Source organism: Gallus gallus, chromosome 4 (assembly GCF_016699485.2).
Source record: "Gallus gallus isolate bGalGal1 chromosome 4, bGalGal1.mat.broiler.GRCg7b, whole genome shotgun sequence".
Taxonomy (NCBI): Eukaryota; Metazoa; Chordata; class Aves; order Galliformes; family Phasianidae; genus Gallus; species Gallus gallus.
The window spans coordinates 11503549-11531240 of NC_052535.1; the positions used below are offsets into that span (position 1 = coordinate 11503549).

General features: G+C 38.0%; 1 protein-coding gene across 1 annotated transcript in view; it reads right to left on the reverse strand.

Annotated features, from left to right (window-relative positions):
- Positions 1–428: 428 nt before the first annotated feature.
- The window catches only part of C8orf48 (chromosome 8 open reading frame 48), a 31438-nt gene continuing 4174 nt past the window's right edge, over positions 429–27692 (reverse strand). Inside the window, exons 3-8 of the mRNA NM_001389403.2 lie at positions 26593–26718; positions 19444–19676; positions 17101–17253; positions 15162–15252; positions 4335–4414; positions 429–724 (exon numbers count right to left, since the gene is read on the reverse strand). Coding sequence (NP_001376332.2) covers positions 4356–4414; positions 15162–15252; positions 17101–17253; positions 19444–19676; positions 26593–26718 — 662 coding nt within the window. The 3' untranslated portion in view covers positions 429–724; positions 4335–4355. The remainder of the gene's footprint in view (positions 725–4334; positions 4415–15161; positions 15253–17100; positions 17254–19443; positions 19677–26592; positions 26719–27692) is intronic.

Below are 27692 nucleotides of genomic sequence, written 5' to 3' on the forward strand. Positions count from 1 at the left end.
AAATCTTTATTCCCTTTTCCCCCACTGCCTACTCCTTTAGGCTCAGCGCAGGGACCAGCTGACAGCACACTGGCTCTTTTTGCCTAAGAGACAAAGCACCTGTGCTTTAATTCTGGGAAAGGGGAGGAGAGGGCAGCAGAGGAGAAGGGTGCTCACTGCCTACCTAGAACTCTCAATTTCAACAGAGACCGTCCCAGACCATGACAAGTCATGGGGAAATAAATGTGATCTTATTCCAGAAACGTACGAAGTAGCTGCATCACAAATGACATTCGTCACTCCTCCTCTATCCCCCTCTGCTTCCTCCCACCCTTTAACTTGGTATTTCTCTTGCACAATTTTAAAGATAAAATCCCCAGAGTACTGAATATGTTGTAGTCCTAGACTGGAGACTGGAGCCATCCATCAAGAACAGGCACACTGGCTGGAAAGAGAAGAGTTTTCTTTTTAGATGAGTTGGATGAACATTTGAATGTTCAAACAATCTCTTGCTCTTCGGTACATTTAAAAAAATGTTATCCCTGCGGGAGTTTCAATCTTGGCAGATTTTATAGAAAGGCTGTAAAGTGTCCCATCCGTAATTGCATTCCTTACCAGCAGTAGGGAAGCAGAAAAAAGGAGAAGATTAAAAAAGGAGGCAAGAGAGGGATAAAAAATAAACAGATCTCATTTGTTCATCTTCTTTTCACAACCAATTAGCCCAGAATCAGAATTCTTCCTTCACCTGCAAAGAAAATGAGACTGTAATGAAAAGGCTACTGATTGTCTTCAAATTCTATTTTACAAAGCTTCTTAGGATTTTGTTCATTTGAATTCAGCTCTAAACTGCTTTCAAGTTTTCACTTATCCTGGGATTCAAAAGAACAGTTAAACAATCTGCTTGGACCGGGACTGGTAAGTATTTGCTCTGACTCAAAAAAATGTAAAACAGAGCATAAGAACAAACTGATCCTAGAAACGGACAAATGGAAAAACCAGAGTTGAAGCATCAGTGTGGACTAAGGAATTGTTTGTACTTCAGGACTTGTGTTTTCATAGAATAACATTTAAAATACAGACTAATGAAAGAATATACCGGCTGCCTCTCTAAGTCACAGGCTGTAACTGCCCCTAGTTTTGAAGGGAGTTTGGAAAGAGCAGGGAAGAATGTTGTGCAAAAGAAATGAATACCAACTAAATTAGAAAAAAAAGTAAACACAAAAAAAATCTCAAAGGGAAAAAAAAGCATGTATTTTTTAGAGGATACATTTTACAGCTGGCAATAGAAGATTGGTCCTTTGTAAGGAACACCAGAGGGTGGCTTATCTGGAAAATCCATCCTCTGAGAAGAGGAATGTTGTGTGCTGTCTTGAGAGAAGAAATCCCGACGTAGGTTACACTGCATTTCAAAAAACTATTTCCAGATGAACATCACAAAGGCACAGATCTGCTCAACTGTTTAAAGAACAGCACTATGATACAGCACTGTTTTTCAAATTCAAAACCAAAAAAATAGACTCCAACCCCTTCCCCAGATATGAGCACTTGAAAGGGCTAAGAGACTATGTCTGTCTCTTCCCAACATGTTCTATCGCAGCATTCATAAGCCTCAGTCAGCATGCCAATGGGGAGCTTTTAATACTCAGTTTCAAAGCTACCCTAAAAACGTTATACTAAGATTTCATCGATCAGGATGATAAACTTTCTTTACACCACTATATAGACAAAGCAGGTACATTTTGCTAGCACTGATTTGAGATGGGAATTTGTCAAGCATTCGGTGTACAGCATGATTTAGTTGCAGTTTCTTAATGGTAACAGGCATCAATAACTTCCACAAGGATTTGAATTTTGCAGGCACAAAAAGCAGTATTTGCAAAAGCATGCAGTTACGAGAAGGCTGTAATCACACCTGAAAAGCTACTGGCATTTATCAAATCATACTTATGCTAAATGAGTGTGTTACACTATCATGAGGAGTCACTAATCAAACCAGTGGGATAAGTATCAATTTCAGAGAGAGTTTAAGTCTCACGAGTCAGTTGCTTCAATTACCCTACTCTTCAGCAATTACTTAAAATTAAAACCTTTAAAAAAAAAAAAAAAAAAGCAGAAGTAGCTCCATATGGGTTCCTATAAACTAAATGCCCAAAAAAATAGTATGTTACATTTACAGTCCACATTAAGCATAGACACCTGCCCACGTCAGTTGTTCTGGAATAACTAAAGAGCAAACATCCTAAACAGAGCTTACAGCCTGCAGCTTCCATCTGAATCAGCAGAGGCTGTTTTGCTCAGCATCTCGCAATGCAAGGTAAGATGGTATCAGGATCTGCACTAAAGTTGTTTTTGTCATACACAGTCTGTCCCTCAAAGTTATCAATGCATTTTGCAGCTTTAAGGACAATCAGAATCCCAATAGATATCATTCCTTTTACAGGAATGAGATTAAACCTTCTGTTGATTTACAGATCTGATCAGTGTTGGAATGAGGTAATGCAAATGCTTCCAAAACTTGCAGTCTTTTTCTCCTCTTGAATGGGTGAGGAGGAAACTTCAAAACAAAACCTTAAGATAGTCAAGAAAACTTACACTGTATCCCAAAGTATAATGAAAACAGAGCAGGCTGAACAACTGCTAAAAGCAAAGTTTTCTTGCTCACTAGGATAAAAATTGAGTAAAGCATTCTAAGAGACAGGGGCAGAAGTTTATGTCCTCAATTAAAAAAAACTAACTGACTTGTTTAAATTTGCATTTAAGTTGCCTGTTTTATCACTGCATGTAATAGTAAGGGTATCACAGAAATCAAGTTGCTGAGGAATGATTCAGTGTAAAAATCTAATACAGATCAATTTTGGATTTTGTTTTTAGATTTACAAGGAAGACAAACAAACAAAAAAAAGGTTGTTTCATTTTAGGATCGCTCCAATAAATCTATGGTGCTTAACACTTACACATCCAGCGATATGTTATAAACACAACCCGAAGTAAGCTGCTGTGCTGTAGCAACCCAATGTTTATTATTTAAGCCCATGCCCTCAAAGTACACAGAACCTACTGGGAATTATGAAACCTAGCTGGCTCTCAGCTGAAACCTGATCAGACTTGAAACCTCAAGATTTCCAAATGTATTTTAAGCATCCAAAGATAAAGACAGATCTGTACTAGTTTGTATAAGCATTTTGAAAATCAAAGAATCATAGAATGGTTTAGGTTGGAGGGGACCTTGAAGATCATCTAGTTCATACCCCCTGCCACAGGCAGGATTACCACCCACCATACCAGTCTGCTCAGGGCCCCATGCAGCCTGGCCTTGAATGCCACCAGGCATGGGGCACCCACAGCTTCCCTGGGCAGCAGTGCCAGTGCTTCACCACCTTCTGAATAAGCTTCTCCCTAACAGCTTACCTAAATTTCCCCTCTTTTACTTCTAAGTCATTCCTCTTGTCCAATTAGACGGTGTAAAACGTATCAAATGTCTACGGTGGTCTTATGTACATATTTAAAATACCCATGAAATCTGTCCCTTGTTCTTATATAAAAGTGTATAGATGATGCAGTGAAAAATAAGTAGCAACTTAATGCTACACCTAACTTTCTGAAGTCTTTCCTCATTGCTACATCTCACTTTCTGAAGTCCTTCCTCCCTTCTACTCTTCTCCTGTTCCTTCCTATCTCATCTCTGCTTTCATTTGCTCTCACTCCCACTCCAGCTTTCATCTGCAATTTTGTGCACAAGTGTATTAGTAGGTGCCTTGCTACACTAGCTCTGAAGGAGGAGAAAAGAATCATTTACATATCAGGTTTAGTACATGACGGATACATTTCATAAAAATGTTTTCACATCAAAAAGATGCAAATATGGAGAGAGGAAGCACAATCTTCTGTAATGCAATGAAAACAGAAGATACAATTTGAAAGGCAGCAGAAAATTTACAAGTTGAAGGCAGAAAGAAAGCAAGCCTGAAACTACATTAAAAAGCCAATACTTATTAAAGATGATAGAAATGCTAGAAGGAATTCAGCATTTGATTTGAAAATGCTGTGTATGCTTGAGCACATGAAAGAGACACACAAGATAGAAACCAAAGATTCTCCTCCTCCTGCAAGCAAAGAGATTTTTGATATTAATTCACAAGGAGTAGGTTTATAGTTTCAGGTCAGTGATCTTTGAAAAGATGCTTTTGTGTTCACTTGAGAACACTATCATAAAATTGCCTCGCTTTCTGCTGGTTTACATGTGCTTATCAACCTTTCTTCCTCCATGAATAAAACCAAAAAGTCACAGGAAAGATATCTGAGTTAACCTAAAGGTTAACAATTGGCTTCCTATCAAAACAACAAAACTGCAGTACCTCACTTAAAATTTCTGGCCCTCATTCTTTCAATGAAGCTGAAGATTTCAGATGTTCACAGAATGCAGTCGTTCCTTCAGCTGAAACAAAGAATCAGAAAACAGAGTTATCCTAACAGGAAAATAAAAAAAAAACCCAAAACATTGGCAACTAAAACTCCATACAAGTGCAAGTCTGGTCTTCAAATGAGCATTTTGATTTTATGTGCTTTTTAGGATTCAGTGTAAGTTCTCATTATTCTTTTTATTAAAAACACTGATGACAACGTTATTCATTACCAAATCACTATCAAACAGAGAGGTAAGTTTTGCCCACATAAAATGCAAAGGAGTCTCAGTGTAAAAAAAAAGTCTCAGAAGTCTCAGGAGTAAAAAAAAAGCTGATGATGAACAGTCTTACTTCTTTTCATACTTCAGCATTTGACAGACACCAATAACCGAAATTTGAGATTAATTTGTCACTAATGCCCTTCGTATCTCCCCTGTATGTTGTATGCAACTTTCAGAAATCAAACTCGGAAAACCAAATGAAAGACAATGGCTGTCTCGAGGACATTCCAAAATGAGGAGCACATTTTGTCCTTCTGAGCTTATACCAACTTTTGCTTCACATATTAGCTTGCTAAAACATAAAGATATGAAAAGATGAGCCATGCTAACAAAGCCCGTGTCTAGGTAAGGACAAATACCATGTCTTTAGCTTACAGATATTTTAATACGCTTGCATTAAAAGCATTAAAAGTTTGTTCAAACAAACCCAGTTCATTGTTTGTTCCAGGCCAAAAATCCCTTTTTTTTTCTTTTGTAAACACCTGAACCGTTCTAATATATGCTATTAAATGTTAATGGAAATTCCTGAGATACTAGTTTGCATATTTATAATTCTCAGACAAAACACACTGTAGACTTATGACTCACACATGCAAACAACCCAACAATGTAAGAACAATTTATTCTCTGTTTGAATTAAATCAGAGCATAGATATTGAAGAATGTTTTGGGTATTTTTTTAATGGAAAGTTTCCTCAAGAGAACATATAGACAGTAAGTCTTCAGTAGATGGAAAATGAAACATATATTCAGTGTGTGTGTACTTAATACAACAATTACAGATAATGTGAACAGTCCTCTCTAAACTTAAGCATAATGCTAGAGGTTTGACTCTTTTTCAGAAACCAAAATCTCAGTAGGACGTTGTAATGTGAGCTGTGCTATGACATTTACCACTGCTGCTACTGTGGTCTCTCCAGTGCTTTGTAGAAATGAATAATCATCTTCTCAACTTGCCGGAGATGCTCTTTATAATGCATCTCAGGGTGGCATTGAGCATGCAGCTGGCTCACGTTTTGCTAGGTGTCCACCAGAACACCAGGTCCTGCTCTGCAAAACTGCTTCCTAGCTGGGTGGCCATCAACGCACACTTTGCATAAAGTTATTCCTCTCCAGGATCATATCTTTGCATTTCCCCTTGTTAAACTTCGTGTTATTTCCCCTCTACTCATTTCTCCAGCTTCACCATGCCCCAGTTTTCACAGTTCTCCAGCCCTTACTAGTTTAGGGCTCTTCCGATTCAATTAGCAGAGGGAGGAGCAACACTGCAGTAGCTAGTAAGCTCAAACCAGTTTGGGCAGTGTGCTGGCTTGCAATGAATCCTACTTCCCACCTCTTTGTGGTTCTTGCATGCATGACGGGAAAATACAACAATGGATTAAAAAAGCTCAGTTTTTCATCCCTCTATTTTTTTCTGCTTCAGATACAGCACTACATTACTGCAGAGTGTGAGGCTCTGAATGGCACTAGAGCCTTTGATAAGAGAAAAATATAGTAATATCAAGGAATGAGGTAAAGCAATCTTTGCCCCCAAGAAGTTTAAAAGCAAAAGGAGAGTTACCATTGCCATAATATTACCCCCTGAGCTGGAAGATAGGGATGGGGAGCAAAATAAACCCGTCATAATCGTAGAGGAAACAGTTAGCAACCTACTACTCTACCTGGACTGTAACAAGTCCATAACGCCAGATGGGATCCACTCAAGGGCGCTTAAGTAGCTGGAAGAAGTGGTTGCCAAGACACTCTCCAGCATTTATCAGCAGTCCTAGTCAACTGGGGAGGTCCCAGAAAACTGGGCCAGCGTGATGCCTGTCTACATAAATAATTGGAAGGAGGAACTACAGACCTGTCAGCCTGACCTTTCTGTTGGGGAAGGTCACGAAGCAGATATCTTGAATTAGATTACAAAGCACGTGTGATCCAGATGATCAGGTCTAGCCAGCATAGATTTGTGAAAGGCAGGTCCTGCTTGACCACCCTCCTCTCCTATGACCACGTGGGGCAGAATGGCTGGCAAACTGCATGGAGGAAAAGGATCTGGGCTGTTAGTGGACAGCCAGCTGAACAGGAGCCAGAAGCACGCCCAAGTGGCCAAGAATGCCAATGGCACTCCAGCTTGGATCAGAAACAGTGCAGCCAGCAGGAGCTGAGAGGTGACTGTATCCTTGTACTCAGCTCTGGTGAGGCCACATCTCAAGTACTGTGTTCAGTACTGGGCCCCTCACTACAAGAAAACCACTGAGGCCCTATAGCATGTCCAGAGAAGGGCAACGAAGCTGTGAAGGATCTGGAGCACAAATGTTATGAGTAGTAGCTAAGAGAATTGAGATTGTTTAGTCTGGAGAAGAGAAGGCCCAGGGGAGACCTTACCACTCTCTACAACTCGCCTGAAAGGAGGTTGTGGAGGTGGGGAGGGTCAGCTTCTTTTCTCAGGTAACTGGTGATAGAACAAGAGGTAATAGCCTCAAATTGCACCAGGGGACGTTCAGGTTGGATATCAAAAAAATTCTCAGAAGGACTGGAGAGGCACTGGAACAGGCTGTCTAGGGAGACATTAGAGTCACAGTTGCCAGAAGTTTTCAAGAAACGTGTAGATATGGCTCCAAGGGACAGGGTTAGTGGGAATGGATTGACAGTGGGATTAGATGATCTTAGAGGTCTTTTCTAACCTTAATGATTCTGTGTTACTGGCAGATACTGATTGGTTTCGTCACAGTCACTCATAGGGCACAGAACCACCACAAACTGAACCCTCAGTCAATCTGTTTTGAAGGGCAGGGATTTGTCCATAAAAGCAGCCTCCTTCTCCTCAAATTCAGGTTAAGCCCAAGTAATACTTTGCAGACCTTAAAAGTCAAAGCATTTTTGTTTTGTTTTTGAAGATGTGTATCTAAACTGATTATGAAATGGAATTACAGGTAACACCCAGTCACATCTCTGGAACAGTACTGTGCAGAACCCAATGCTTAATGACTTTACTTCTTCCCTGTAGGAATCTGATAGCTGTGGATACAGATGAGATGAAATACAGGTTCAGGCAAGTACATCATCATCTGATTTTCATTTGTGCTGAGACATTTCCACCCTCCTGGACTTCCATGTGGGTGGTGGACACAGCTACTTCATAAAACACAAGGGCATTTACTCAGTTTCTTAAGTTATTTTCTTGCTATTTCTTCTGGCTACCTGAGAAAGCTGCTGAATACATAACAAGGTACCACTAAAATATTCTATTGCTCATAATCTCCTTATATACCCCTTGCCAGTAATACAACATGCAGACATTCATTAAAGTTATGGTCTGTTGCACTTGTTTTCTTAAATGGAAAACTTTCAGTAAGCTTTACAAACACGTATTTTTTGTCCTAAACAACAGTAAAATCTGGCTGTTAAACCTTCTTTAAAATCAGCATTTATTTTTGACTATGTGAACATATTGTTCCAAACTGGCAAGAACTGCTCATTTACATCTTTTAATATCAACAGAATACTGATTTATAGTAAACAGTCTTTATTACTAACAAGAATGTGCTGCTGAAAACACTGCTAATTAGTAAAAGAGACCCTCAGTTCTCTGCTAGCCTGAGTGGGATGAGCCACAGATTTTTGATAAAGAGGATGAATTACAATTGCATCCTATGGAACAGAGCATCTCCGAACAAACAGTTATGCTGCAGGATCTTTGAAACCTAATTTTGGCCTCAAAGCATTTGGGAGTGGGGTGGAGGGGGTTTAGAACAATCTGTTATTTGAAATAAATAGCTCTGAAAGTGCTTACAGCTCCTCAAATTAAAATAACCTTGGCCAAATCCTACTGTCCTGAGCAGAAGCAGAAACCAGTAAGAATGGGCCAGCCTTAAACCCCATCAGGTTTAACTTTAAGATGAGAACTACGACGAGGGGTAGAGGGCAGACAATGCAAACCCCTCCTTGTACCAGCTCTTTTAACTTCAGAAGTGCTCAGATGAATACATATTTCAGGATTTGTCACACATAGCATGTATCAAAGCCAACCAACTTAAATGTAATTGAAATTGTATCAGAATTATTAATTCAGTGCCTGTAGGGGAGTTCACCTCTTTAGTAATCCTATGTCATTTTTTTTTTTACCTAGGTCATTTTTCTAGATTCGAGATTTGCAATCAGTGAGGACATCTAAACTCCAGTATACCAACAACAAAGTTCCCAAACCAAAATCCTCTCTGGACAAACTGAGTGTGAGAGCAAATATCAAAGAAGAGAGAAAAACAAAAATAAAAATAACTGTTCATTAACATCAGAGCTGTTTTGTAGCTGATTTTGTTAATGCCTATGATGTTAGCAGAACCAAGCCTGCCCCTCAGCAAACAAATCTGCCTTTGATTTCACACACTCTTAAGAATATTTGGGGAAAGAGAAAAAACCCCTCGCTGAACAAACGTGCAAGATACAAACTACACTTGTTGCAGACCTTGTGGGTTGTTGGCTTTTTTTTTAAGCCTGAGGATCAGCTCTGCCACCACAATGCTTCTGGGAAACTGATTCATTTTCTTCAATTATCTGTTTAAAAAGACAAAGGATCACAAACTGGCAGTCAAACAAGCAGCTCTCCCTCACATCTCAATAAAGAAGAGAGCGGTGCACAGAGGTTTCTGACTTCAGAACTCTGGATGTAGATGACCTGTGCTGTTAGCTTTGTGACACTTACTGTTATTCCCACACTACCCGGCTTCCAAAACAAACAAAACTTCTGAGCCTCATCTATGTCTGGAGAACCCGAGGAGAAAACTGTCTTATGAATGTCACAAGTGACAAGGGAACCATAGTTCTTGCTTCTTCAGAAATTTGGACTGAGTGAGAAAAGCTACTGAATCCCAATGAGGCCCAAGTTCAAAGAAGTTCCTGTACCCACACTTCTGGCCTCAACAGAATATGAGAACTTTGCTAAATTAAACACAACAAGAGACACTGAAAATAAGCAGCTAGAGGGGTCCCTCTCATCCACTATTGCACTGATAGTAGTGCTGATTATTATTTTCTCTTTGATAATGACATCCCTAGTAACCTACTGCTTTCACAAGTGGAAACTCAGAGATAAAAAACTGCAGAAAGCACAAGAGGAATATCAGAAAGACCACGAAAGGAGCATTTTTCAAAGCACGCCTGGACTCGTTTCATAAAAGAAAAAAGGATCCAACAAAATATTGTTGCATTACCTAGAAATAATAAAAAGAATGGCAACTATGAAATTTCCAAGCAAATATATCCTTGTTTTATCTCATTTATAAGAGTTGTTAGCAGTTTGGAGATTTCCTACAGCTTTATTATATATATTTATATATTTAGTCTCATTTGTGTGAAGTAAAACCGACACGAACTTGTATTTTTAATCTCTACTGTATTACTAATACAGAAAGTTGAACTCTGTCACTGCTGTCTTTTCAAAAATCCATTGGCCCACGGAAGGCAAAAGGTCAGATGTTGGTTAATGCTACCAACGCAGCTGATAGAAATCAATGGAGTTGCGTTGCCTTGCACTCACCTAACCATCCACCTGAAGATTTTGAAATCCAGTTGTAACCTTAAGTAAATTAGATTCACAGATATTCAGCAAGCAACAGCCTGGCTCTGCAAGCTTATAACTGAAGAACTTTGCCTTCAGTGACAGATGCATGCAGGCTCAAGCCCTGAGTTTGCTTGCAAGCCGTCAGTCAGCGTTTGCTTTCATTGATCATTCAGTGCTGAGAGGTGCTAGTGGCATTCCAACCACAAGTGGATTAAGGACATACAATGTTAGTAGAACCTATCTTACCAAGAGCAAGCCTAACATAACTTTCTTTTTTTTTTTCCAATTGGGCTTGTAATTATTTTTAAACCAACTATATAATGGTGTGTTTCTATTTTCATAGCCTGTAATATGTCTCAGAAAAATGACAGCTCTATTGTGAGTAGCATATAAGTAATATTTTCTAACAAAGTGGTGGATGTAATACTAATATATGTAATTGTTTTAACAAGTATAAAACATGTACAATTACAAACAAAATCCGTGCTCAAGTATACAGCTTGCTTGCAATTACCATTGATGCTGTATGTATTTTTAAACAAGCTATAATACTGTGATGATGCTGTAAACTTCTGTAGGCAAAAAAATGTTCTATTTAAAAATGTCAAGATGAAGGATGTAAATGTTCTTAAAGTGCTATCAACTAAAGATATGAATTTTCACAGAATATTCTAAAGGGATCTGTTACATGCTTTACAACTATTTATGAATCACACACACTAGTCTATGTGAGAACAAACAGTACTATTTTATTACAAAATAAATGAATAAATAAGCAGAGGATATCCATGCCCATAAGCTGGAGATATATATATATATATATATTTTTAAGAGGTATTTTGACCAATTCTACAGACCCCTCAAATGACAGGAGCTGGTACCTCACTGACAGAAGGAAACACTCCCCCTCATTTCCCAGCCTCTCCCCACACAGATCACATTGCTGCTGGTGCAGGCAAAGAGCTCCAGAATCAGTTGCATGGCAAAAAGGAACAGTTAGCTGGTTGCATAAAAACACTGCTAACTTAGTATCTGTAGGATTTATATATACTCACAAATTTATTTATACTTTTTTCTAAACACTGTTGCATGCCGTTCCATCTGCACGCATTACGGTGACGTTAGTTTTTATTGAGTGAAGACAATAAAAAGTCATTTTCTGAAAATCATAATGAATAGTAATAAATCACAATTTGGAGAACACATGTATATTTCAAAATGTTTTAAATATACATAGCTGTAAGCACTCTTCCTGACACCTACATATATGATTTAGAGTAACTGCACAGAAAGTGATAGTTCAGATTTTTCCTGAAGAAGAATCTGGGTACTGTGTCACCTAACAGCATGGCAGTGAGACGTGATCCCTTCCAGCAGCAACTTGTCTTGAATGGCACCAGATCAAAGTTTCTGTCAAGCTCCCAGTATGAACAAAAGGGTTTCAGATCCTCTTCTTGGAACCTGATCAAACTGGTTGTGCTTAAAAACAAGAAATTCTTGAAGAAAGTCTCGTCGTGCAACAGAATTATGACTGAGATGGATTTATGAAGAGGCAGTGGCCCCTAGGGAGCCTGAAGCATTTCATTTTCTAATACAGCTTTAAAGATGCAAGATTGACATAAGGATTACAGGAGCTGTAGGACCAGGTCCCACCTACTCCACATAGCCCTGCCCAAGAAGGGATATGATGACCTCCCGGCTTTGAACATTCAGTGACTGTGCATTTCACAGTGCTGTGGTTTAACCTGGCAGGTGACTAAAGCACACAGGTATCTGGAAATCCATATCCAGGCAAGTTAATTACAGTGAAGCTTCATTTCTATCAAGTGAGTGCCAGTAAACTATTGTGAGTGAGATGACAGTATATCCTTGGGGAGAAACAAGTCTAAAATCCTATGCCCCAACAGATGGTTGAAAACAAGACCACAAAATGACTGAGCTTGGATGTCAGGTTCAGCTTTCCTACAGAGAAACGAGGAGAGTGAAAGTGGAAATCATACTGCCAAAGTCCACAAGAAACTGACTTCAATGGTAATTTGAGGAACATAATTTTATCCGAACAGACAATAATAAAGAATAACAACGTGAAATCAGTTATCAGCATATATATAACAAAACAATGCATATGTGAAAAACCCTTCCAAGTTAGTACAAGGTTCAGAGAAATAACCTATTCTACATCACCAATAATTTCTTAGAATACATAACACAATTATGTGTACCATGAAAGCCAGAAAGCAAAAGCTCCAGAACTTCTAGCAGTAGACAGATTAATTTCTTGCAGTTCTACAGCTATAACACATGGATCACCCTTGATCCAACATTACTCCTTTTACGGCCCAGCAAGCACCAACAAGGGATATTTTATATTACATATTAATAAATATTTCTTGTACATAGTTTTATAGTGTTTCTTTGGATCAAAACAAAGATGTACTGCTGAGGATGGTACAAGAGGGGAAGCTCCTATGAGCAGAAAGAGACAATTTACTGTTGCTGTTGTTTTCTATTGGCCACCACGTCAGAGTTTTTGGATCACTACTCTCAAACACTACAGGATTATGAAATAAATTGAGATATCCAGATCGTTCATTCCATTTCACATCCTTAGTATCTGCTACAGGAAAACACAAGACAAGCATTCAGATATCTGAGTCAAAGGAAATAACTGCAGTGAGCAGTAGGAAGAGGCAAGCAAAAGACATAAGCAATATAGGCTTTGACTTTTTCAGGGGAGCTGCTCGAGATGCCTTTGTGACATTTATGCAAACAGAGAACTGTACAGCCTCTGTGAGATGGGAATGTGAGCACTATTTTACAGATACAATATTGTCAGACACCTAGCCCAAATAACTAATGTATAATTCACTTAACAATGCATTTACATAAAGGTTTGAGGAAAGAGTTGGACAGAAATATTTCAGTATTCTCATAAAAAGATCTATACATTGAAAGCAAAATACCAACATGTATTTTTTTTTCCCTATAAAAATAATCAGCCCATCTTTAAGAGCCTCAAAATTCTTTTTGTAAGGGCTGAAAGATGTATTCACTGGCAACAACAACAATCACATTTTCAAAGAATTATTCCTGATTACCAGTTCTATATATGTGACAGGCCTCATGAGAATCTACATAGACTACTGTGGAATACTGTATGTCTTTTGCCTACGCAGATCATCAGAGACTTCAAAAGACTCAAGAGAAACAAGGAGTGTAGTCCAAAGCTAAATAAGGAGCAGAGATGGTGTATATAAAATGAATAGGCTTAAAAGGTTAGAAGGTAGGAGATTTAAGGGATTGAAACATTTCTAAGGATCAGAGAGTAACGTGAAAAACCAAGCAGGAACTTGCTCATTATGTATGTAGCTATATAACCTGCAGTGACAATTTAAAAATTAAAGCCACCTTTCAGGGAATATTTAATGGACTACAAAACCCACTGGCTTACAAGAAACCAGAACAAACCACAAAGAAAGGAATGAGGACAACTAGCTTTGAAGAATTTAGGGTTACATTATGTTTCCACTTGGGGTTCAATCTACTCAGGATCAATTCATTCAAGGTGGGGTTTTAAGCACCAAAAGGCAGACATCTGCTAACATAAATGCTGGGATATAGCTAGATAGACCCACTTCTTTTCAGGCTCTTCACTGGTTTGTGGTAAATGAAAGCAAGAGTCTGAACAGCACTCTTAAAAACAATATAAGCGCATTTAAGAAAATAATTAGAAGGATATAAAATACAAAATCAACTGCAATAGTACATATTCATGCCCCAAAATAGTTTTTTAAAAAAGTGAACTGTTATCCTATTTTTCTTATTAAGCAACTGAACTATTAAACAGCTATATCCTTTATGCACTCAGTTCATAGATAAGGATATTCCCTTCAAGAGATCTAAGTGCACAGAAACCAGGAAACCAGAGACTGAGAGTCAGTAACTGTGACTCATGAAAGTCCAATGGCCACAAGGTCACTGCATGAGCAATGCAATGAGCTCTTGCTGTCAGCAATAATCAGAAAGCTGAGGTGCACTCATGCCCAAAGAGCAGCAAGTATCTTTTTAGGCTGCAGTGAAGATAATGATTTTGTTGTCTAACCCATTGAGCTCCCCAGCCATTTTATTTGGATGCATACTGCATACTCAGCTTTCATCCAGATACGTTCTTTGAAAGATAGTCTTTGCCATCTTGAAAACCACTGTATAATTACAACAAATTCCAAAGTATATTAAAAACTGCCAAAAATACTATTTGACACCTTATGCCATTTTAAACTTATATTTTCTCCTCCCAGACACCTAACCTAGACAGGTTCTATGATTAATTTATTATCATTTGTCCTGTTGGCATCCTCAGTGTTACAGATTAATTTCTGTTATAGCCTCATTATTTCAGTTCTATAAATACCCCATTTCATTTTACTTCTTTCTACAGTTACTTTGCAACTTGCTTTTTCTCCTTCATTTGGGACTCTCACTTCCAATTTAGCACAAGACAGTGGGCAAAGATTGAGCTGAAACCCAATAATTATACCTCCTTGCTCTAGAAAACAGAATCATTTTTCTTATGGATGTGAGCTGTTCTGATATCACACAAGCAATCCTAACAAAAAAAAAGTTGTAATAATAAAACAACAACAAAAAAAACTCATCGCTCATCAGACTAATAACAGAAAATGCTGGCTTTCATAATTTGAAAAGCCAACCTACCTGGATTACAATACAATATTTGCATTTGAGGAAGTATAAAGTTGAATCATAACTCAGACTTCAGCACACTGGGTATATCTGGTTCCACCTGCAAAAATATTAAACCTCCACCCAATTCATCACTGACAAGTTGCATCCACAATAGCTAGCATTCAGTTTGTGGCTGCCCACAGAAGACTTTTCAAGTACTTTATGTCCTTGAGTTTTTGTTTACTACTTTCAGGCTTTAAGTTTTCTGACCTTTGCCCTTCAGCTTTTGCCATAAGTTCCTGGGATCCTCTGAAAGTTTAGGAAGGCTTCTGAGTGTTTCTCCTATAAGCTTGAGCACATCCTGAAATAAAAATGGGAGATGAAAATTATTAGGTTTTGGATTTCAGCCATTTGTCGTGTACTTGTATCATAGGTCTGCCACGGGAAGCTATACCCAGTCCCTCAAGAGAAACTATGTAGGCTGTATCCATCATCACAATTTTGCTGGATTTCTAAAGCATCTTGTTTAAAAACTTTGTTGAACAATGTGGCTAGTGATCTGGCCCATACAGCATGCAAGCAGAAAGCTATGCTATACTGGTCACTAGCGACCACACATCACTTCTACCTTCTGTGGATGGCTGCCAACACAGATGACAAAGAGCTCAATAGTACTGTGGAGCTCATATACTACACCGGCTGCTCCCCAGTGGTTTCTTCCCCAGGGATGTGAAGGAAAAAAAATCTGCTGCCCTTTTCAGAGAAGGAAAAAAAGTAAGAAAAATGAAGCCTGACTTAAGACTGAAGTTCTCAAATTTCAACTACAGATGAAATGGATGCAAAAGAAAAAAATCAGGAAGCCAGCATTATTAGCAAAAAATGGAATGTGTGGTACAGTCCACTAATTCCCAATCTGCTCACAAACACAGAAAGAAGTTTTGGAGATGCAGAGAGCTGTTTCTATCTGTTGCTCAGAATCAACTTTCTTTCAGTCTCACTCTTTTATAAAGAAGTGGTAGAACTCTTCCTTGAGAAAGATTATCCTGAAGAATAACCACAGAACAGGCAGGGAATTCCAAAAATTCCAGCTTACATTACAGAAAAGTCCTTCTGGAATAGATTGTGTAACTATAAAGCATGAATCTATGTTAGCACTGAGAAGACAATCCTTTAAAGAAGTTTCACCACATCTGTAGAGAACAGTAGAGATCAGTCATTTCCAGACTCTATCACAGCATATGCAGAAACACAGAACTCTTAAAGGTATGTGGCTGTGACATGTTACACAAAGTGTTTCTGAAGAGATGACAGAAGACTTGCTGCAGAGCTACTCTTCCCCTCCTCCTCTCTAAGTCCCCACAGATTTTTCATTAGGCCTTACTTTCCTCTGCCATATTCAGTTGGGAAAAAGTGACAGTCACTGGGCAAAATTAAGTCAATTTTGAGGGAAAAACAAAAACACATGCCACCAGAAAGAAAAAAAAACACCAATATGCACAGGCACAGACAAAACCAAAAGCTCTACTCTAAAGCTGATATCACTGCACCTTTGAGCAATAAACACTTGGGAAAACACCAAGCATACCTATGTTTCTATGAATACTGTAACAGGAAAACATTGGCATTCAAACTGAATAACCAGTAATGACCTGCTATCTTTGCAGAAAGTCAAATTCTCTTCCAGAAGTCGCTTTTTGAGTGTTATCAAATTAAAAAAAAAATAAAAACAAATAACGAAAATCACATCCCTATCATGGTTAAGAAAAAGTCTCAGAAAGAGACTCCAAGGAGCAAGCTGCCTCAGCCTCTGCACACTGCAGTACGTTATTCAGCAGCTCTTACAGCAAAGGATTTGGATAAAGACTAGAATGGGAAGAGCTAACTCCTACATCATCCTGTTATTTGCCTTTTTGTTTTGGACAGTCCATCAGAAAAACTGTGGGGAACTAATCAAAATGCACCCAAAACAGTTCCAGGACATCATGAAAAAGACCTTCAGCTTATATAAATCAAGCAAACTTAAATTACTTGATTAGCATGCTAGCCTCATGGCTTCATAACAACATGGAGCCAAGTTCCATTTCGAACTGTACTGCATTCAGATCAATTTGATTACATTACTATAAATTAGGGAAAAATCTGGCTTAAGAATTCTTCAGTTATAGTGAGTATCAGGTTTTTTTAGTAACACTTCTATACACTTGCTTACTCTGGAGTAAATTTGTTCTTCCAATTTTTCCCGGAGTAGAGCTCTTTCCATTAGTATCTTCTTCTGTCTGAGAAAGGCAATTTCGGCTAGCTCTGCCTTCTTCTTCTTACAGTCAGGGCACAGTGAAGATTTGTGCACTTGAGCTTCTGTCACCTGAAGGATGAGACTTTGATGCAATGAGCAGTGTTTGTCCTAGCAAGATGGCTACTCCATTAAAAATAATCAATAAAATACAGATATAAACAGCGTCTAAAGATGAATATTTTCTTTTGTAGGCAGCTGTAAATAACTCCATAGCCTTTGTCACTGTGTCATCTTGATAAGCCTGTCTGAACGCCTTCACACTAAATATATTTGCTTTTCCTTATGTATTGCCCTCTCCAACTGATAACAGACAGCTTCATTTAAAATTACCTGTATCTCAGAGCCATAGTACTGAACTGTACTGCACTAGTTCTTCCTCTAACAGGCAGAGTTTCCCTGACACTTGAGGCTGTGTACACAGTACTAATTTCTTCTACCTTAACAATAATAGTCAAAAAAAGTTACATGATTGCAAGTTAACACATCTGTGAGCAGTTACACCAGCCAACAAAACGCTTTAAGTAGTATAACTCATGGGTGGATGCTCATTATAAATTTCAATTTCACCGGTGTAATCTCTGCATACTTTGTTAGCATCAAATACATTAGGAGAACCATCAGCCATTAGTTACTCCTGCCTGATGAGTAATTAACGTTCCAGAGAGCTAGTCTGTGCATGATATCCAGTCTTCCACAACAGCTAATATATTAATTCTTGAAGGCTCAATTAAGTTAAATGAATGTGTTTTATCCCATGTTTCCAGCAAGGTAAGAGAGTACTAAGGTTTGATCATCACAACTGAGTAACAGCAATTGTTAATCAGCAATAATTCCGCCATATACAACAGCCTGTCTGTAATGAAGCTGTTGTTGAGTACCTATGTTGATAATATGCATAAGGCCTTAAGTAGAAGCCACAGAGGTTATCCTTACAAGTTTTAAGAGGAAAATAAATTCTGAAGCAATTGGTTCAAACATCTACATGCAGCTCTAAAGCAGAATCCAAAGAAATTCTATTAGGAGTTTTCTTTGTAAAAATAAATGGTACTAATTTAATTTGTTAGTTTATTCTTCATGATACCTTGAGCATATTTAATAACATTACACAAATCCCAATATGCTTATGAATTACTTTTATCTGATTTTATTTACACAGATTCCATCTTGTTATATAGGCCTAATACATTACTACGAGAGCAGTGGAATCAGTCCTAAAAAGCCATGTCTCAAGCCTCTGTATTCTTACTCTTGATTTCTCCTCCTCTGCATAAAAATGTTATTACGTGGTGGTAAACACAGAAGTAGACACAGCAATCAAATTTACTTTCCTTAGAAAATGTACTATTACACTGTAATACAAATGAAAAAGGAATAAGAATTCTACAGAATGATGGGTTGGTTAGTGTCAATAGAATAAGAGAATGTAGGTTGCTTATTTATATTGGTTGAGATTCCAGCAGGTAGCCTCAAAGAATCATTTTGCCAGAAGTGACTTAAAAGTATTCTATCCTGCTCACCCAGCTAACAGAGGAATATGTCAGTCACTTTTGCTATGCTATATGGCAACAGATTAAAACCAGCACATATGATAGAGTGGAAGTAAAATAAATGACCATAATTGCTATTCAGAGCATTTTCTTTTGTAATATTTTTTTTTAAAATCACACTTTGGCAAATCCAGACATTCAGTACCAATTTCAAGCACGGAACAGGCATTTGCCAAAGCTCAGATTTATGAGTAAAGGCATCTGTAGATAATGACTGCTATAAGCACATATTCCAATCCATCTACACACACAAAGCGAGAATGCAAATATTGCTGGCCAAAATACTACCAGCCTCAATCCTCTGGACAGATGCAGAGTTGAAGAGTTGTGTCAGAATGCCTATCTGACAAAAGAGGGAAAATATACTGGGCTGGTGAAAAAGAAAAGCACATCTAATTGTATAAAGATGACGCAGCTGATTGTTAATAAAGGAACTGAGGAAACCAAGATTCTATTGGACATGCTTTAATTTTCAATATTACTAATGTCTAACAGGAAGAAAGCTGGGGGCAGGGGATAAAAAAATACTTTTAATACTGGAGTTAACAAGACTACATAATCTAGCAATATACAGAATACTTCTATAAAAAAAAAATGGGTGCAAATGTAACGAGAAAACAAGGCTTCTGGGGCATACTGTGGACTGCAGTAACTGACCATCCCAGTCTCAGTCGATAACATAAATCACCACTGTTATCATCACACACAGTACCTGTTTAATGGTCTCCCGGAAGTTTTTCAGACGGATTCTGTTCATTAGCCCATCGGGAACAAGGCAGGTCAAGTCATTTGCCTCTGATGCCTTTGATATTAATCCATGCTGCTGCTTTCTTGACTTGCCACCACTTGCCTGTTTAGAGATCAGCTCCGGCAGCACCCTCCTTATCTTAATGATGCAAAAAGACTGGAGAGCATCCAGTTCTTCCTCTGATAACTCAGTAATTTCTGTCAGCAAAACAAAGTGTCAATTATTACAACAGGGGAAGAGAATTACTGGTCTTCTATCTATGCAACCTCATATTATCTATTTAATAAAAAACAAACCCAATGTCAAGCCTGGAAGCAATAACTGTAGTAACAGTAATACAGAATTTAAACCAGAATCTGGATAACAACTGCAGGCACTTACATAACAGATGCCTCTTTGAAGAGTCTCCAAAGAGAAAAGATGATAAGAACACTGAAGAGTTATACCACTTAATGATACTGCATAAATTTATTAGTAAATCTGGTACTACTTTTCAAGTATCAAATCAGAGGCTATCGCAGTAACTCTGAAAAACAATTCAAACAACCCATAGTTATGTGGGGTTTGTTGTTGTTGTTTTTCCTGAGGAAATGTAATTACTTTAAAAATATTTTCCTCTCAGGCTTCAATGATCCTGTAAGAAACTTTTATACGACCTTGTTTAAACAAGATCTTTCACTCTTATCTCCTGCCAATGCCAATGACATGTAATAATAAACTTAAACAGAGATTACATTTCAGATAGGCATCCAAGAATGGATTTAAAACTTCACACAGTGCTTTGAGGGAGATTTTCCACTTATTTAAACAGAGCCAATCAATACAGACAACCAACATGAGTAAGCTTTTTGATGTTGCAATTTCATTATTTCATGAGCTTAAGCATATAGCAATGCTGGGCCACATGACATGGTCTTAAGAGATACCATTGTTTTCAAGTATTTAAATAGGAGATTTTGTTTCTCCGCCTTTATAACACTATTTTGTTTTTTATGCAACTCCTGAAGCCCAGTGAAACACTTGACTGTCTATAATGAAATGAGAAGCAAGGAAACCAAACAGTACAGTAATCATTACTAGAAGTCTGATGGATGCCTCTGCATATAGCTAATGCTAACACAGTACTCCCTTTTCAGCGCTGCACTCTGACAGCCAAAAAGAAGGCAGACAATAATGACCACACGTGTGGTTTGTTTCGACTTAAGTACTCAAATGGAGAGTATACACTTAAGCAATCCCTCCTTATTACGTATTTCACTCATCGTCAGTAATTTCCCTTAAATTCAATTTTACTTTTTCTGAACAAGCACTGCATATTTCAGGGTGCTTCTGTGACAACCAGTACATTGTCATTAAACTACTATGGGGTACCCTGGCATAACCATAACACAAATCTTTACAACAATGAACAACATAAACATAAAACACTTTCTAAATGTGCTGTGATTAACGTCACCTGAAGCAGGCAAGCCAATGCAGTGGAATTTCATAAGGAAACCAGGCATGTCTTCAGAAACACAGTCAATCCTTACGAAGATTAAGTGGATCCACAGTTAAGACTAAGCAAAGTGGAAATCGGTAAGCTTTGCCTTACGGACATGGAAAATGTGTGATTTAAGTGCCACTGTCACAGTTCAAAATCAATCATCATATAGCAATTTATTCCTCCTTACAAGCTGGTGTATCAAATTCACTAAAGACGTAGCGATACTTCACAGAAGGATGAATAAGAATCACCAGTACCATAAAATGCAATTTAAGATTTTTTTTTTCCTTGGGTAGGATTGTGAAAGTTTGCACAGGTAAACACCAGCAGATATTTCCTTTGGAAAACCATGTAAGACATGCACCAGTATTTAACTACACTAAAAAAAATAGCTATATATTTATCCGTTGCACACAGATTGAATTAAAAAAAATTAGAACATTACTGTGATGGTAAGAAAAAAAGTCAATTAAAAATACTAAGTTGAGAACTTTAATGCACAAGTAAAATACATGGGGTCTGCTGAATACTTTGTGACAATTTAATACCAGACTGATTCATTCACTAAAGTTTCTCCTGACACTTCGAAGCGCGTTTGAGTGAAGAACTGGTTTCTAATAATGCACACATTAATTGTGCACTGCCAGGCATCCACCCATTTGCTCATAGACACCTACAGACATTAGAAGAGACACCAGCAAAGAGAACAGAAAGTTTTAAACTTTATCAGTAAATAAGCTCCAAAAGAATAGAAGCATTCAAAGATCTAGGACTATAATTTTACAGAAATAAGAACCAAAGGTGATAAGAGAAGTCAGCACACAGTTAAATTCTGGGAGAAAAAGAAAAAAGAAGACTACTTTAACTGCATAATAACAATTCAGACTTTCAGATTTTCTTCCAGGTGAAAGAGGGTTGCCTGTCCTTCCACTGAAGGAAGTGAGATTTATACAAAAGGATCTATAAAGAAACTACATTGGTTTTCAGATCCATTTCTTGTCTTTCACATATTCTCTCTTTTCCATCTTTGGACTAGACATGCTTGAATGCTCAGTCTCCATTTGCGGTGGCAGATTTAAATGTCATTGTATGTCTGTCTATAGAGAATACCTGCCAGTGCCAATTATTGTTCCAGGAGCACGCTTTGCTGATGCTTCATTGCCCCAAATCGTGCATTCCATACTCTCTTCCTTGGAGAATAAGGAAGGGACAGGTGACGAGAAGAACAAAACCAGACACCAGAACAGACATCAAATGAGAACCATGTATCACACAGACATAGGCTAACAAAGCACAACGCTGTTTAGAAAGTAAAGCACAAACTGAACCAACAAGTTGCTCTGATAGAAGCAGCAGTCAGTATCTCACCACAGGAGATAAAGCAATTTCTGCACCTACATTATAAAACCTGGTGCGTGCCTTATAACTAAGTTGCCCATGTAGATTTTACTTTCTATATGCAACTACATTTTTAAGGGTAAGATTTTAAATCTACAGAAGCAAAGGAGGGGAAAAAAGGAAATCTACTGTTTTCCTGGGTTTCCTTTACCTCTGGTGTCTAACTTTGATTAAATAGAAAAAAAACTTAGAGCATAATAATAATAAATGCCTACCATCCTCTACTTTAAGAAAAACTGTGGAATGGGTAAAGGAGAGATAATTGTGAAAGTCAGTAACTGATTACTACTCAGAAAGATCAACAAAATAACATTGTCATAATTATCTAAAGTGCATTCATACAACTGAGTACAGCAATTCAGATTAACACACTGATGGCCCAATCAGCACACATAAGTTTCAAAAGATACGTTCAGATAGCATAACACTGATCATAAACCACCTGATAAACCAAGCTATTTAACAGAAATATGAATTCAAAGCCAACTATGTCCTCCAGCACAGTGCAGGATATCCAGTTTCCACTCAACAATTGTTAGAAGAGACAACAGAAAGAATCTCACAGAATTCATAGTTTTTAGGAGAAAGTTCCTTGCCTTTCCAACTCCAACTCTTGCCAAGTTCCCACATGGATGTTGCTGGCTGGAATTTCCCCACTTGGCCTGCATCAATGCTCTTTTACCACAGAATAGTAAAGCTTTCTAACAGGTTGGTGGATGAAGAGATAGAACTCTGAAACCCCAGGGCCTAAGCCTGCTGGAGTCCCACACCTTGTGCATATTACCAAGCAGAAAGATTAAGTGCCAACAAGCTCAGGATTAAATATGAGCCAGCAAAGACTAATGGGTACCTGCTCCCTCCTGCAAACAGAACAGTTGGAGCTTTCTCAATTTTTACAGACAATTACTGCTACTTTAATAAATACTTGTAGTAAACTATTTGCTGAGCCCACTTAAATACTAGGACATGTGGAAGTTTGTTCGTGAAGCACATACAAACTAGATCTACTCGAAGAAATATACTGGGCAACAGAAAAAAAATTAATACAGAAAAACAAATCCTTATGCTTCCCTCAGTGCACTCACTTACACGCACATGCCAGCACCTTTAACCTGAACACCACACACTGCAGGTATGTGAAACTAGCCTAGACTTTCTTACTTTTAGATTTCCCAGTGTTGATACCGCTACCATAATAAGCATAGTAGGTTAAGCTGTCAAAATTGACTGACATCCTGTATTCCAGCCACAGAGCTGTCTATAATTCTGCTCAAGCATTTCTGTACCTCTAAATAACATGCACTAACAACCAAAACTCTTACTTTAGCTGGCAGCAGTACAGTGGTAACACTGCATTAGAAAAAAAAAACAACCAACAAGCAAAGCACTTAACACAAACACCTTACAAGCTAATTTAAGCTTGACTCAATAGCAGCACAAGCCAGACTGCTAAAAAGCCCCACCTGAACTTTCAGACATACGTGAACCAAAGAACTGTGGTTTCCTGTAGTAAATTTCAAAGATGATTAACTGTCTTCAGAATAATTGAGAGACTTGGAGACTTAGAAGAATAGGTTTTTTTGTGATGCATTTTTCTAATAGCTAGTTGCTACACAAGTGAGATAAAGGTCCAAGAAAGAAGAGGAAGCAACAGTTATGATAAAACCTTCCTCACTTCTCCGGATGCAAGCATCAACGTTTTTCTTCTTAATAGAAGCAGCCATAAATAAATCTAGCAAAAACAAGACTCATGTGCCAGGGCATTCCTATATGCAAAACAAGATTTTCCTCATTTAACTATATCAGTAGTAAGATAGAAAAACTCTTGCTTTATCACCCATAGAGGAATTCAGAATTAACATGCATATTCAGTGCATACATCATTCATTTTGCTAATTTTACAGAGGGGAATTAACTGTGCAGCAGCGTAGCTCTAGGAGATCTCATTTTCTATTATGCTTTAAATGATATCAAGTTGATAAAATAATAAGGGACTCAGAGCCTACTGAGTGCTGAATTAAGTCAAAGAAGAGGAGATATTCATAGGTATCAGCATACAAAAGTTGCTGTGCTTATTTTGTATGTATGTTAGCTGTGTACTGCTTTTTTTTTTTAATAAAAGTAGACTGCTAAATATCAGTGATGATGAATCTGGGGATAACCTGTCCACCACACGCCAGCGTTATGTTTTCACATGAACGAAGCCTAAGCATGAATCTTCTTATTGACAGAGCTAGGAAGCACAATGTACCCAAAGAGTGCTTAACTACTTAAGATGACCAGGGATAGGACAGATAGAGAGCAGAGCATCATTTTACACATCGCCTTGAGCTAAAAGCCTCAGCGACCAGCCTGCCTATACCTATCCACAGCCCATAAACCAAAGACAGAATGTTTCTTTACACAGAATTCAGAGGATAAAGTCTTGCCAACAAATTTTCAATGGAAACCCTGTAGAGGTCTAAAACCTTCTTAATGCTACATTGCTGTTTATAACTTGTTAAATGAATCTGAGTTCAGCAGGTCCTCTTCAATTGTGCTATCAATCAAATGATCATGAGACTCTGATGCATTTTAGGAAGATTATCTCAGCACAGCTCACCAGGAGAGGCCTCACTACTAAAAATAATCTACATTACTTGTTTTTATACTTGACTCCATGAAGAAACCCAAGAATAGAAAGATAAAAGCTGAAGATGACTTAGGAACTCATAACACTGACTCACCACTGTTGTGAATGAGCTATGCAATTAAGAGAAGTGTAAGAATGATCTCAGGGGCATGTACTCCTGTGGTGTATGGGGAGTTTCAGGATGCTTCTATGCAAATGCGATGCCATGAAGTACCTGAACCTGGTTTATCAGTCCTGGAGCAAACCTATAAAACTTTTGACATTTTTCCCCACGTACATACAAAGGAAGATACTCCTCCTGCTTCAATTATTTTTCTTGTTCAACTACAATTTTCCTGCTCTTTTTTTTTTTTTTAATTAAAAATAGTATCTCTGACCCACTTCGTAGAGGGATTTGAGCAGTACTTCCATCCCACCATCTGCTCTCACATTTCCTTGCATAACCAGTACATGCAAAAAGCCTCCTTCTTTCCTCTTTTCCCCACTCCTCCTCCACACACTACATCATTGTGTTGGTTGAAGCTGTTCCATTGTTCTTACCAAAGTCGGTGCCCTGCTGCCTCCTGCAGCTTAGAAAAGGAACTACGAGGGCTGCTCTGTGAGTAATGCCACCTATTTTATTATGTTGGCCCAGAGGCAGATCTCGGTGGTATGGCAGTAGAGGTTGAACCTTCCCATCAATATTCCATCACATTTTGTTGCCATGTGACAGATGGCAGACAGAGGGGCAGTCTGACAGAATGGCATCTGACATGGAAGTGCATATGAAGCCAAGGTGTGTCACTGAATTCCTCTGTGGAAAAAACTGCACTGACTGACATTCACTGATACTTGCTGAACATTTACAGAGACCAAACAGAGGATGTCAACACAGTGAGGCAGCGGGTGCTTCATTTCAGCTGTAGCAACATAAAGACAAGCCACGTTCTGGACAGTCACGCCTAACTGTGACACTACGAAATGAAGAGCATCACAATTAGCTCACCTGCATGAACTGGCTAACGCCAGTGACTATGCTGAAAAACTGTTTGGTAGCTGGAAAATTTGCTCTATTAGACACTGTTATTGTGCTCTTTGTATCTGTTGTCATTTCCATGGAAATAAATAGGAGGCATTACTTTAGGAACGACCTATATAAAACATAGCTAGCAACTGATTTAATAATTAACAAAAATGATCTGCAGGGTGAAAACATTTCACATGTTCTGAAAGCATCTTTATTTTTAAGAGAAAACACACCCCCAGTACCTATACAGCTGGAGGAGAAAAAACGGACAGTCCAGTAAAATTGAGATTTTACAGCTAAAGAAAAGTTATCCCCATTTTAGATTTCTGCAGATTTATCCACACCTTGTAATAAGGCATGAGCAGTAAAATGTCTCTGCATCAGGAGCAGCAAACCTATGCATTACAGTAGACAAACTGTTTTCTTCCAAGAAAGTAGAAAAGAGAAGCTTTATATACCTGGCTAATTAAGTCTGGTTAATTACCTGGCTAATCTTTAATAGCTTGTACATGAAATTTTAGTCTAGTTAAGAATTCTGATCCCCTTTATCAAAAGAAGAATTATCAACTCCACCTAAGTTTCTGAACTCACCAGCATGAGTTTTGATGACGAATTTTTCTTGTTTAATGCCAGCTTCCTTATTTTTTAAGACATCAATCAATTTTCCAGTGAAATCTCTTTCTGCAGCTGCAGAATCAACTACTTCAGACTGCTTTTCTACAATGGAAAAAAAGATATATTTGAACACATATTGTAAAAAAAAAAAAAAAAATTCAAGATTGTTGAACCAAGAGGCAAATTCTCCACTTGAATGTGGCTGAGTTTTCCCTGGTGTGGAGAAAGAAGCCTCAAGCCACAGGACCTTACAACTGATATCAACGACTTCAGGTTGAAATAGCAGTGAAGTTTCTGTCCCATAAAAGTATCTCTCACTGCTCATTTCTAATCGCTCTACTGAAAGATTATAGGATAAGCTGGAAAGAAGAGACTCGCACATTGCATTTTGTCTGCAGTGCTAACTTAACCTCGATCAAGGTCTGCATAGATTCTTCATTTGTGGCAGTACAAATACTCATGGGAGCATAGGTGAACTGAACCTGGAAAAGACGAAAGACTTAAAAGGTCTGAAAAATCAGTGCCACTGACAGAAAGGTAAGCATGGCATGATTCCAGACAGTATCTGTCTTCTCTAATCTGTTTTCAGCATAGCAATAGCAAATTCAGTAGGCTCATAGAGGAAGGGAGACATCAGCATAATAGGTTTTACATAGTTATTTATATATGCTGCTCTCCATAAGGTATCAACTGCAGAAAGCTATCAACTTCCCAAAATAATTTTTCTATGTATTATTCCCTGGTTTTTCATTTAACAAGTAGTATTCAGAAGACTCCACAATTTTATGGAATATTAACCTCATAAAGATACAAAGTGGTAGTACTTACTAAAAGCACTTCTACAAACAAAAGTGATATCTCCTACTACGTGCTTCTAGATGGCAAAAACAAGGATTTCAATGGTTGATATGGAATGATTTCAAAATGTTGTTGTATATCCAGAAAAAAAGGTTTAATAAAACCCATCATTTATAAAAACTAAGTATTACAAGCCAAACTGTCCGATCTAATCCATTAGACACTGTCCAATTATATAAATGTAGCATGAATAAGACATCATAGCAATAATAATCTTT